This window comes from Varanus komodoensis, unplaced genomic scaffold (genome assembly GCF_004798865.1).
Source record: "Varanus komodoensis strain SLA01 unplaced genomic scaffold, ASM479886v1 scaffold44_3, whole genome shotgun sequence".
Lineage (NCBI taxonomy): Eukaryota > Metazoa > Chordata > Lepidosauria > Squamata > Varanidae > Varanus > Varanus komodoensis.
The window spans coordinates 6,055,970-6,069,688 of NW_025336010.1; the positions used below are offsets into that span (position 1 = coordinate 6,055,970).

The following is a 13,719-nucleotide window of genomic DNA, read 5'->3' on the forward strand; positions in this document are numbered from 1 at the left end:
GCTTACTAAGGTAGAACCATTAGGTATAAAGTGTTATGTAACCACATAGTGCTAATAAGATCACTTCCACTTACCTGATCAAACATATCTGACTGACTTAATTCAGTTTTGAAGTCAGCTGACCCGGCTAACACTAGACCAGCCACGTTCACCTTGTCACCAGAAATGAACAGCTGTACAGCCGTTTCCGCTACTTTTCTTACATAGTTGTGCCGCTTCTCCATTCTCAAACGGGCAAAACGTAAAGCTGACTGACCTCCTCTTCCTTTGAGAGACAAGAGGAAAAATGCAGTATTAATGGATGAAATATTCATGAATATGGGGCTTCATCTCCATGTATCTCCCAAACTTACACTAATTTAAATGAATATTTAATAGCTTTTTCTTTCCTTTAAGAACCTCGACCATGTTTGTCAAACCATAAACAAGTTCACACAAAAATAACTCCCATATTAAAATCCAAGGTACTTGTTCAATGCAGATTATGATTTGTGACTCAGCTGCAATTATTAAACTGCACTGTTGGGTGAAACCAGGACAAAGAGGGCTCTTCCTATGCAACCAAGCCTATTTATTAATAATCTTGCTGCAAGGAATATGAACTGCATTTGTTAACTTGCTTTATTACAAACTTGCTTTTTGCTCTAGTACACTGATTTATTAATGCAATGGTACCAGCTTTGTAATTATCCTGCATACTACGCAACCAAAAACAGTTACATATGCTAGCATATAGCACTGATATCAGCTTAAAACACTTTTAGAAAAAGTAGAATGTTTTGAAAATCCAGATGTTCTAAAAATCATTTTTAGATTCTGTTTGAATCTCATTTATTACATCTCTTGCTACAGGAACTGGCACAAGTCAAAAGTTAGGTTCTCATACAGCAGAGCTTTCAGTGGAACCGAAGACAGAATCCCAGGCATTTACACCCACACGAATTCTCTTAAGGCCCCAATTCCACTGCACAAGAGGCCCTAACCACTTGTACAACATTGATTTTGCACTTCTAGAATGCCCTCAAACAAACGGAGCTCCACCAACATAAGGGAGCGCCATCAAAATGAGTGCTGATGCTTTTTTAGGGTTTCCTCTAGGAAGTGTTCAGTCTTTCTCACATTACATAGTAGGTCGCTTTTCCACAAGGGAATCAGCAGAACCCACTATAATTGGTGAGAGGGTATTGGCAGGGTGGAAGGAAACCAGAAGGACATAAGTACTCCATTGGATTCTGCCCTAAGACCTTTCACAGTTGCCTTCTTGGAAAGAAAACTAATGATTTGAACCTAATGACTGTGATTCTTTAAACAATGAAAAATTAACCAACATCTTACTTCATGGGTGGGTAACATGTAACACTCCAGAGGTTGTTCGACTACAATTACTACCTTTACTCACTATTGGCTATGTGGCTTAGATTTGATGAGAGCTGCAGTCAACAAACACCTAGAAGGCTAAAAGCCGCCCATCCATGTCTTATTGTACTGAAGTTACCCAAATAACATAGACACGACAGTGTGGATACTTAGCTTCAAAGCCCACAAATCACAAAACTGCTTATAAACGTCACCTCCCCCAAATTGCCTTTTCTGGAGGCAAACTGTCGCATTTGCCTCACATTTTTATACATTACCATGTTTCTTCGGGAGATCCACAGTGAATTTGTGCAGCACCTCTCTGGTGTTTCCTTGAAGAGTTCCAAAGAGTGCACCACTACCATCTATTACAATGAAACCAAATTTGCTGTCATCTGACAGTAGTGCTGTAAGGGCCTGAAAATCAACACAGCAGAAGTAGATGTTAAGCCAACAAATAATATTAACATTTAAGACAAGAGCACACTACAGATCAAGCTGGAAAAAAATTAGCCAGAACCAACGTGTTGTATCCATTTCAAACTATAAATTCCAGGAATCTATTTTGTTTCATTGCAAACTCATTTAAACGTCTATTTAATTAGGTTCCTTTACAGTCGTCCAGAATTACTGTTAATAGATTCTTCTTCATGTGTAGTTAGCTCTTTTAAACTTGCTAGAAGTGCTGCCAAGTTGGTTCAGAGTATAATGACACACAAAAGCTAGGTAAGAAGGAATAATCAGAAGCTGACTTGATTAAGAAATTAAAGGACACGCTCTAGAAAAAATATCCCTACCCAAGCTCAAGTGATGCACAAGTAAAAGGCAGGCATCATTTTGCAAATGGGGGAAAAGAAGCAGCTAAGGTGATGATGCTCAAAAGAATGCCTAATGGAAGACACTTTCATAAAGATGCAGTATATCTGAGGTTTGTATTCTGGTGTCAATTACTCAACTAAGGTAAATCTATCTTTAAGCAGGTAAGTAGCAACATGTTGTAGCATCAAAACCTTCAAAGCCAGGACAACAATACACACAGATGCAACAGGCTCCAAGCAGCAATCGCCATCCCAGCTCGCTGACTTGGGACATTAGGCTAAAAACACTGTCAAGAAAAGCGGACTGCTTACCTGTAACTGATGTTCTTCGAGTGGCCATCTGTGCAGTCACACATATGGGTGCTGCGCCTGTGCAGTGCCTTTGGCCGGAAGATTGATAGCTAATGGTTTTTGGCAGGAAGCTCCGCTCCCCCTCCCCCTTGTGGCCTATAGAGTGGAGCGCCCGCCATTTTGTTCAGACTTTGCGACCGAACGTACGGTATCTTAATGGATTTTTTTTTTTTTTTGGTCAGTACCGAAAGTGCCCTCTCTCATCGACATTGAGCTGTCGATGTATCCACTCACCGACACCGAGTGGGGCCGGCGGGCGGGTTGTATGACTGCACAGATGGCCACTCGAAGAACATCAGTTACAGGTAAGCAACCTGCTTTTCTTCGTCGTAGCCTCTGTGCATCACACATATGGGTAGATTAACAAGCTTACCATCAAAGGAGGAGGGAAGGTGTCCTCATCGAAGGACGAGGAGAGAACAGCTCTACCGAAGGAGCAGTCCCGTCGAGCCCGAACATCGAGATGGTAATGCTTGGCGAAAGGGCAGGGATTCGCTCAAGTAGCGGCTCTGCAGACGTCATCAATCGGAACCCCGGATACGAATGCAGAAGATGTAGTGACAGCTCTAGTAGAATGGCCTCGAGGAACTGAAGGCAATTCGAGCTTAGCTAACTGATAACACAAGACAATAGTGTGGACTATCCATTTAGAAAGCCTCTGTGGAGTGACTGGGTCACCCTGATCTCTAGCCGAATATTTGATGAACAGTTAATTGGATTGCCGAATAGACTCTATTTGTGATTGATAAAAGGCTAAACAACGCCGAACGTCGAGGGAGTGCAAAGATCTTTCCAAGGGATTCGACGGCGATGGAAAAAAGGCAGGCAGTACAATGTCTTGTCCTGTATGGAAAGGTGTAGAGACTTTGGGCAAGAAAGATGGGTCGAGACGTAAAACGACCTTTTCTCTGTGGAAGTTTAGATAAGGAGGGTCGATGTGGAGGGCACAAAGTTCACTGGCCCTCCGGGCTGACGTGACAGCTACAAGGAACGCCGTCTTCCACGAAACTAATCGGAGATCCACAGTTGCCAAAGGTTCAAAGGGGGCCTTCATAAGGGCTGTAGAACTACAGAAAGGCTCCACGTGGCATAACCGGTCTAATCGATGGATTAAGATTATACAGTCCTTTCAAAAATCTCTTGAGGATAGGATGAGAAAATAGGGATGATCCGTCAACTAAGCCACGGTAGTAGGCTATTGTGGCCGTATACACTCTAATAGAAGACGGCTTCAGTCCAGAGTGATGCAACTCCAGAAGGAACTGAAGAATTTGTTTGATTGATGAGACAAGTGGGGAGAACGAATGAGACTCAGCGAAGGTGGAAAAACGTTTCCATTTAGCCGTATATGACTTCCTTGTGGACAGCTTTAGGGCAGAGTCGATAATATGCTGAATCTCAGGGTGCAAGAGCGTTGGGTTCGAATTCGACGGGGTCTGTCTCGAACCGGATGGTACGGAGAGACTGTGGCAGTGAGAGGCACCCGCATGGTTGGATTCGAGAATCGGAACCGAAGCGGTCGAAGTAATCGTCAATACCGATGGATTAATAGAAGCTGTCGGATTCGAGGCTCTCGAATCTGTCGTCGGCCCCAATGGAAGGTCAATCATCGAATCCGCCACGCTGTCAGGTTCAATGAGAGCAAGTCCAGGTGATGGAGTGTGCCGTCCATTTGCGTTATAAGATATGGAAGTGCCGGAAGATGAAGAAACTCCCCGCGGGAGATGTCGAGCAGTTTCGCAAACCATGCTTGACATGGCCACCAAGGGGCAACTAGTATCCCCGATGCACGGTCACTCACTATCTTTGCTATGACCCTCATCAGAAGAGGGATCGGAGGGAAAGCATAGAAGTGGATGTTGTCCCAAGGGATCATGAATGTGTCCCCTAGGGATGCTTGTCCGATTCCCGCTCTCGAACAGTAAGTCTCGCATACCCTGTTCCGTCAAGTAGCGAGTAAGTCCACATCGGGGAACCCCCAGCGCCTGAAAAGGTGGTTGCGCATACGAGGATCTAGTTCCCACTCGTGAGAAGTGAAGATGTGTCTGCTGAGAAGATCTGCGTGCACGTTGTCTGTGCCAGCCAGATGAACGGCCATCAGAGTAATGTGTCTCTAAATGCACCAGTCCCAAATTCTCATAGAAAGCCTGGCTAAGGTCGGTGACTTCGTCCCTCCCTGTTTGTTCAGATAAAAAACGGTCGCTATATCGTCCGAAGTTATATCCGATGATGGAGGTCTTCGAAAGAACGAAGGGCTTTGAAGACTTCCAGCAGCTCTAGGAAGTTGATATGATTCGTAGATTCTAGACAAGTCCACATTCCCTGGGTAGACAGGCCAGAGCATGTCGCCCCCCATCCTAGGAGAGACGCATCGGTACCGAGAGTTATCGAAGGAGGTCGTGCCCTGAAGGGGACTCCCATCACGAGATTGGTCGGTTTCAGCCACCAGCACAGGGAGTGGAGCACGGAAGACGGGATCCGAATCCGTTTCGACTGTGGGTCTCTTTGTGGATGATACACCTTGTTGAAGAATAGTTGTAGTGGGCGAAGCCGAAGTATGGCATGTGGAACTACGGCAACTGAGGAGGCCATATACCCCAGGACCCTCTGGATGGATCTCGCCGTAACCGTTCCCTCTCGTCGAATTCGATGGATATGGCGAGTGAGAGTCTGCTATCTGTCCTGAGGGAGGAAGGCTTTCTCCAACGTCGAATCCAAGCGGGCTCCAATGAAGGTGAGCGTCTGTGTCAGGAGAAGAGAAGATTTCTCTGTATTAATACGTAGACCCAGACTATCTAGTAAGGTACGGGTTGTACGGATGGTGTCTAGGAGTCCTTCTCTGGATTGCGAGACCAACAGCCAGTCATCAAGGTACGGGTAAATTTGTATGCCCTGAAGGTGTAGGAAGGCACAGACAGGAGCCATGCATTTGGTAAAAACTCTCGGAGCCATAGCCAGTCCAAAGGGTAAAACTGTGAACTCATAAAGTTGGTTTGCAACAGCAAAACGAAGGAAACGCCTGTAAGTTGGATGAATTGAAATATGAAAGTAGGCATCCTTCAGGTCCAGTGAGGCGAACCAATCCCCTCTCCTTAACAACGGCAAAATGTTTTGAAGGGTGGTCATACGAAACTTTCTTGGTATAATAAACTTATTCAAGTCCCGTAAATCCAAAATCGGACGTAGACCACCGTCCCGCTTGGGGACCGTACAGTATCTGGAATAGAATCCGTGGAGTCCGTCAGATGGAAATACTTGACGAATCGCTCCTTTAAGGAGAAGTTGATGTATTTCGTCGAGAAGTACCGGTGAACATGAAGTAGACCGGATCGGACTCGATGGAGGAACGATGTCGAATTCTATTCGATAGCCGTGTTGAACAATGGATAACACCCACCGGTCAGATGTGATGGACTCCCAAACGGGGAGTCGGCTTCAGAGCCGATCCCCAGATGAGAGGGGGGTGGGTATTAGAGGAGCATGAGGAGTGGTTCGCCAGTCCCGTCAGCGCTGCCTCTGATCGTTGAAACGACAGCGGCCCTGTTGGAAGCGCTGTTGGGGCTGAGGGTGGTGGTGCTGTTGATGCTGTTGTTGCTGGCGGTGTTGCGGCAGCTGTCTCTGCTGGTATGACTGCCTGTAGGATGGCCGATTCCAGGACCACTTACGTCTGCTATGTGACTGGATCTCCATCCTACGTGCCGTCATTCTTGACTCATGCAGTTTCTTGAGTTTGTGGTCGGTACATGAATGGAAGAGCCCAGAACCATCAAAAGGCATCTCTTCCATTCGCCGCTTGGTTTCCTCCGGGAAATTACAATTCCGAAGCCATGCGTGTCTTCGGAGGTAAACGGCACCGACCAAGGCTCGGGAGTCAGTGTCCACGTGGTGACGTGCCGTGGACAACTGCTGCACTGCGACCTGCATGGCTTCTTTGATTAGGACCTTCGCAAGGTCACCCTGGTGGTCTGGGAGGGTGGAGGCGACATTGTGGAGGCGCTGCATAATAAAATATTGATATCGTGCCAACGTCGCCTCATAGTTGGAAATGTGAAGTCCTAAGCCCGAGGCAGCATAGACCCGCCTGGCCAGGGAATCTATTTTCCGGCCCCCCTTATCCCTCGGCGCCGTATGTCCCCTCGCCTCTCTGCCTTGTGAGGATTCGACGACTGCCGAGTTTGGTTTCGGATGCTTTAGCAGGAAGGGGATGTCTTCTTCCCGGACCCTGTACATAGACTCATATCTCCTGGACGTCAGCTGAGGATGCGAAGGTAGGTCCCAGGGCTGCGTCATCGCCTGCCGTAGGGTAGTTATAAGTGGCAGAACGATGGAGGTCGATTGCTCCCTGCGGATGACGTCGTAAAACTTGTCCGTTGACGGTCCCGGGCGCTGGGCAGCGTCGATGTCCAGGGACTGGACAAGCCTCGACATCAGCTCCACGAAGGAGCCGTGCAACTCATCGGGTGATGCAGGATCCTGGGATGTCACCACAACATCCGGGGAGGCTGAGTCTACTTCAGAGTCATCCGAATCAGCACCATAGTATGGTGGGGCAGAAGATGATGACTCCGCCGGTGAGAAGGAGCAGCTGCTTCCGCTTTGCGGGGATCGAGGTGGCACCCTCCTCGAATCCACAGACCGTGATTGGTCGCGGGGCAGAGGTGAGGATCGCGCCCTGGGAGCAGGGTAGTACCCCACAGAGAGCGGGTCTCCCCAAGGTTGGTAGTAGGGACGACGCCAACTCTCCGGGCGTTGCTCTACCGAGCGGCTCCTCCGATTCCCTGGTGGGGACAGGCCAGCTTCTGTCTCCAATGTCACCGCGGGCATCAGTGTCGGTGACTTCGCTCTAGGAGGGGAGTCCTGGATTTCCCCATCCGAGATAGAACCCCGTGGAGTTGGAAGGGGTGCAGGAGGGAGGTCGACTGCACGTCGGGGAGACCCTTGAGGGGTAACCCGCATGGCCTCTTGAAGGATCGGTTCGGGCGGGGTCGGTATCGTAACCGCCACCGGAACCGAGGGGTCCCGTCGGCCCCGAGTCCCGATGTTGGGAACGGTCTGTGGACTTAGCCTTCTTTGGAGGCTTAGAGGCCTTCTCCTTTCTGGCCTTCTTATGGCCTGCTGGCTTCTCTTCGGCATGCTTCTGCTTCTCATGCCTCTTTTTTGTTGAGGCAGAGGGGGCCACCGAAGCGGACGCACCTTCATCCGAAGGGCGTGAGGGTGGAGCCACAGAAGCGGAGCCAGGTTTTGGGATAGAGACAAGCGGGTCTGATTGCATCAGAGCCCTATCCCAAAGGAGCCTCCGAAGCCGGTTCTCGTGGTTCTTCCTAGCCTGCTTTGAGAAGGCTAGGCAATGAACGCACTTATCCGTCCTATGCCCCACTCCAAGGCAGAGGAGGCATAGGTCGTGCGGATCAGTAGGTGCCATTTTTGACCCGCAGTCCGCACATTTGCGGAAAGCCGCTCGCTGTGCCATCGCAGAAGAAAGAAGAAAAAGAGAGATAGTGCAGAGGGTAAGTATATATTTTTTGGGGTTTTTTTTTTTTTTTGATAGATCGAAGAAGAAATAACAAGAGAAAACTACACAGAAGCGGGAAACGAAGTAAGGGGAAAGTAGTATAAGGGCAATATATAAGGAGAGAACCAAGAATAGCCAAAGTGAAAGTCAAAAGCGGCACGAGGCACAGCGAACAGCGGTCGCAAAGACTGAACAAAATGGCGGACGCTCCACTCTTTATAGGCCACAAGGGGGAGGGGGAGCGGAGCTTCCCGCCAAAAACTGTTAGCTATCAATCTTCCGGCCAAAGGCACTGCGCAGGTGCAGTACCCATATGTGTGATGCACAGAGGCCACGACGAAGAATGTGACATAATGTAAGCAATTTTTAAAGGCCTTCACAAATCCACCATGTGGAACACTATATAAAATGAATTGTCCATGACTATAAGGATTCCCAGTAGCAGTTGAGAATCCTGGCAAATAATTCAGTCAGAAATAACATGAAAGGGACATGGGCAACTGTTTATTTGTTTCAGTATGGAGAAAACACACAATTCATCTTTTATCAATTTGAACTGGAATGGATAAAAAAGCAAACACATGAATACTGCCTTACACATAATTTGGAATGTATGCAGAAAGAGTGGGAACTAATTTTCACAGTTGTGCATACTGCACCAACAACAGTGGTATACTAGTGTAAAATGATCAAGGCACCACAGACTTAATATATCCAGCATTATTTCTGAATTAAAGTGGATAAACCAGTCTGTTCACACTCCGATGACAAACCACTGTGGGTTAATTAGCTCTAGAGGATTCTGCACTGTGTGCCACCTGCCATTTTGCATCTGCAAGCCAAAGGCGGCTGTTACCGTGGCCTTACCATGTTGATTGAACCTGGACAGAGGAACCATGCCAGAGTTAACCCACCACTGCATACGACACAGTCCGTTGTATGATACTGTAAGCATTGCTTAACCTTCATAGAACCCCTGCCACTTTTGTTTGCATTATGTGACAGTGTTGCCTTGAGAGCGGGCATTCAAATTGGTAGCAGGCACTCACCACAGAGCTCTGAGTCTTAAGTAACCAGTTGTGACCTGTCGCAATATAGTAAATGGCCCGATGTCTACCTTTTAAAAATTAATTATATTTATTAGAATTTGTATTATATTCATTTATATTTGTATAAAAGCTACCCATTAGCATCACGCTCTCATCCTGGGGGAAAAAAAACATAGTTGTGATCCCATTATTAGCCCTTGTTTCTGGAAAGTACTGGACATTTGGTGAACAAGTACATGATTGTGTTTAGGACTACAGTAAATGAAAAGAATGAATTCAAAATTTGAAAAAATACAGTGCATTGTATACATAATTAATACTTAGTTACCTATATTAATACAGCCAAGAAATCATGAAAAATACTGTAAACCGATTAAATAACCAATATGTACACATACTAGCTGGATGCATCATGGCAGACAGGTATGCTATTGTGGGGTGGATGCTGCTTACCTCTGTATGGAACTTATTATCACACAAATACAATGATGTATTTATTGGTTTGAAGGGTTCAAAATCAATGTTGACTTTCTTCTCTTTTCCTTCCTCTGTCACAATTGTTCCACAGTAAACAACCAGACCATTTGGAGGTACTGGAAAACACCCAAGCAAACAGGGAGTAACATTAGGTGATAGCCAAGCCTGTATTAAATCATTCAAGGTGCAACCAGTACAACTTATTACCTTTGTTATAAAGTTTTAGTCGTTGCTGTACAGATGTAATGGCGCCAAGGACTGAAAGACGATTTACTCGAGATTTAATATTTGATGCTGTGCCAAACTCATCAGCTAGCATTTTTGCCACTCGTGAAATCTGATCTTTGGGGGGAATGATCAATGATATCATGCTGGTGCCATTGCTGAGAGAGAGAGAGAGAAAGGAAACTAGGTTTAGGAAGACATGTATGGAAGAGAAAACAAATGTTCAAAACCAACCAAGGGAAATTTTGAAATACATGGAAGCCCGAAGTTATTTTACTATTTAGCGATGACTTAACTTACCATATAAAATCATACTATTCAGAGATTTACAGAGCAATCCTATGTACACCTGCTGAACTTAAGAGTAACACTGAAATCAATAGGACTTAAAAGTCATTACTTTTTGGCTAGAGAAAACATTTTGTTCAAATTGTTCTGGCTCCCTTTATAGACATGGCCAGATTGATAGTTGTGATACCTACTTTCCTTTAGTTCACAATAGGAAAAACACCACTTACATCAAGGAATTTTCCTTTACCAAGTTGTGCAAGGTTCCCTCCACCAGCTTTGTAGCTGGATTATACAGCAGGCCTGATTAGAATCAAAAGCTTGGAACACAGCCAAAGAGGGCATGGCCTTGGGTGAGTCCAGGGGTCTGCATTTAGCCCATTGCCCAGAGGATCTCCAGTCCTGCTCTGTGGCTTAGATATTATGCTTCTGTCCCCACTGCCCTTGAATTCAAAGCAGGGGAAGCAAAAGTGTTCCTCTTCAAACATCCTTATCTAGCTTTTATAAAGAGATCCAAATTGGCTGTGTTTTCCTTAATGCTTATTTTAGTAAGATTTATCTGTCAATTATTAGTAAATCCATAATATTTTGATTGCAGTAATACATATAACCTTACATCACTACTTCAGAATGTGTAAGAGCAGCATCATTTTATTCCAAATCATTTTGACAGAACAAGACCTTTTCAATCTATAGGTGCTATTTACTTTTGAAGTGTTATCAGAAGCAACTGAGAAGACTCAGTAAGTTATTGTTCTAAAAGGGTATTCAAAAGCCAATGCATTTTTTCCACCAAGTATTTACCTCAATGGAATATGTATGCTTTAGGAGCCATTAAAAGTTTAAATTCCTAGCTGGTTCCTTTCAAATTAAGAGAGAGAGGAGAGTGGACAACTCAATCCTTGAAGGCAGCATATTTCTAGCAACTAGCAAGCTTTCAGGTAAATGGGAAAGGATTTATATTACAACTTGTACTACATGATCTATCAAGAGTGCTTCCTTCAACTGCAATCTACCCAGACACTTTGCTCAACTTCCTCTTACTGTCAACTCTAAGGGAGGCTTGGAGGATGGCAACAAGTGGGAGGACCCCCATCTATGGAATGTCCTCCCCACTGTGGCCTGATGGACCTTTATGAAAGATCTCAAGATTTAAAAGGCTTTTAAAGATAAACTTGGGTTATCCAGGGGCTGAAGGGGATTACCTATCCCAGGTGTTGATTTTTTTTAAAGGGCATTCTTCACTGCATTTTTTCCCAGTGGATTTTAATTTTTGTTTCTTTTGCTAAGTTTTTATGGTATTTTATTGCATTGTTTTAATGTACTACTGTAAATTTCCCAGATAACTTTGGCTATGAGATGGCACAGATATGAAATAAATGAGTAAATTGTTTTAAGTGAAAAGCTAACAATGTTGCTAGGGAACTTCCATAGTCAAATCTGATACACCTACAGACTTGGTTCATTTGTTTAAATTACCCATGAATTGATATAAAGAAGCAGAAGAGAGTACATCTGTTTTTACTCAACAGTCTATGAACAGCTCATTTGTCTCTTGCAGAACATGATGTGCAAACCTGGGCTGATTGGTTGTTAAGGGTCTTAACAACCCAGCGGTTTATTTAACTGATGGCCTACCTTACATGTGAATTATCCCATAGCCTAAGCATTAAGCACCAGAAAAATTTGAAACTGGAATATTTACAATTGTCTGCCTTGAAACTCACAAGAGGAAACCTGCGACATAACAGCAGTTTGCATTCCAGCAAAGATTAAGGTATGTCCAAATCACATGACAATGTTGGCACCTGGGAAATATTTGTAGTAAAAATAAGGAATTCAAGCCCTGAAATGACAAAATTACTCCACATATAATCTGCTGTGGGATGAAATTGACCTGCTCTCCATTCTACTGACAGATGGCTTTATTTGGGTTCTGCCCTTAAAGTTTTATTTAGTTCGGTGAGAAAAATCCAGTCTGCCTCCCACCCATCTCCTTCTCAGCTTTACATGGACCACATTAATCAGCTCACAGAACAACAGAGAACATCATACAGATTAGTAATCCTCATACTGGGGCAGTGGGGGTTTTCGATTGGCAACCAAGTTAGTATCTACGCTTAGAAAATGTGGCTTTAATATGTCAAATTCCCAGTGCTCTTTCTATAATGGAATTTTGTTTTCATCTTAGGCAACCAAGAAAAAACATAATATAACATTGCTAAAGAAATAAAAGAATTTCACTAATTATACCATCAAATCTCAGTACTCTGCTTCTATAATAGAAAGTAAACAACCAAGAATCCCTTCTTACAGCCTTGTTCTATCATCCCTCACTGTTACCATGGGTAGAGAATGGGGTAACTCTGTTCCTCTAGATCCTGGAGTGTGGATTTTTGGTTGCAACATGAAAGCTGCATTTTTAGTACTGGATGCAAAACACTTAGAAGAATGGAATTCTACCATCATCTTCCCTCCCGCCTGTGGCCAATCTCCTCATGCCTACAGTTGTAGCAGTGAGTTCTTTGTACACATTGTTAAAATGCTTTAAATTCCCTGAGCCAGCATTAAAATTTTAGGTGCCCAGGAGACCAAACATCAGCAATTTTTCCTGTCCTAATCCTCTCTACTGGAAACTATTATAGAAGACTAGCGACGTGGAAACATGCCTTGATGGAAATTCATTAGGGAGTCCACCTACAATTGTGTGCCTTCCAAAGCAGTGAAAGCACCCTTCTGTATCTGCTAAATCCTTAACAATTATGCATTTAGCTAGTAACCTCAGGCAGGGAACAAGAGTCTCCAAGAAACTGGCAGCACCAGCTCCTGCAGCTGGAGAAAATAACATGGTACTTTCAAAGCCTAAGAAAAAGGCATGCAGAAACTTTGCAGCTACATCTACCATCTCCCCCAACACTTTTATAAAGCTCAGAGGAGCAGCACAGGAAGCCACAGCAGAACCACATCCCTCATTTCAGGATATAGAAATGGCAACAGCCCTCACCAGATTTTCAAGGCACAAGAGTGTTTCTGGCACTGCATCAACCTCAAGGAATGATCACCTCAATACAACTGTCCTTCCTAGGTCAGTTAGCTACAGGAGACAACAATAAAATGTTCCAGTATTCTTGGTAGCAGCATGTGGAATGGAGAAGAAGCAAATGTGAATGAGGGAGTGTATGCACTTTTTAGATCACAATCACAAATGAATACTGATTTATACTGCAGCATATGAAAAGATGTTTTGCATTTCAGATAATGTACAGAACACACATGTACTAAGTGGTAATGCATCACTCATGCCAATTAGATCAGACCCCAAGAAGTGGCTTCAATGACTTCTGGGCTGCTAATTCAGTCTCTCTCTCTGTCTCTCTGTCTCTCTGTCTGTCTCTCTCTCTCTCTGTACAATTTTGCCTTATGTTTGGACTTAGTTTGCTTACCTTGAGAAATGTCAAATCTACCTGTGTAATTCAGTGGAAAGAGTCCTACCTACATTCAATTCATATTTCTACTCAGATATAAAGTGTCTTACTAACTACATCAAGTTACACTTACTTCACACCTAATCCCATTTTCACATCACTAATAGCATAAGGGGGCCATACAAGGAACTGCGATTATACAGGACAGTCCACTCAAT

At 44.6% G+C, this 13,719-nt stretch overlaps 1 protein-coding gene across 2 annotated transcripts in view; it reads right to left on the bottom strand.

Moving 5' to 3' along the window:
• ETF1 (eukaryotic translation termination factor 1) overlaps window positions 1–13,719 on the bottom strand; it is a 45,174-nt gene that overhangs the window by 9,267 nt on the left and 22,188 nt on the right. For both annotated transcript variants that reach the window (XM_044444138.1, XM_044444139.1), the window contains exons 3-6: window positions 9,771–9,946; window positions 9,540–9,679; window positions 1,635–1,773; window positions 75–265 (exon numbers count right to left, since the gene is read on the bottom strand). In XM_044444138.1, coding sequence (XP_044300073.1) covers window positions 75–265; window positions 1,635–1,773; window positions 9,540–9,679; window positions 9,771–9,946 — 646 coding nt within the window. The remainder of the gene's footprint in view (window positions 1–74; window positions 266–1,634; window positions 1,774–9,539; window positions 9,680–9,770; window positions 9,947–13,719) is intronic.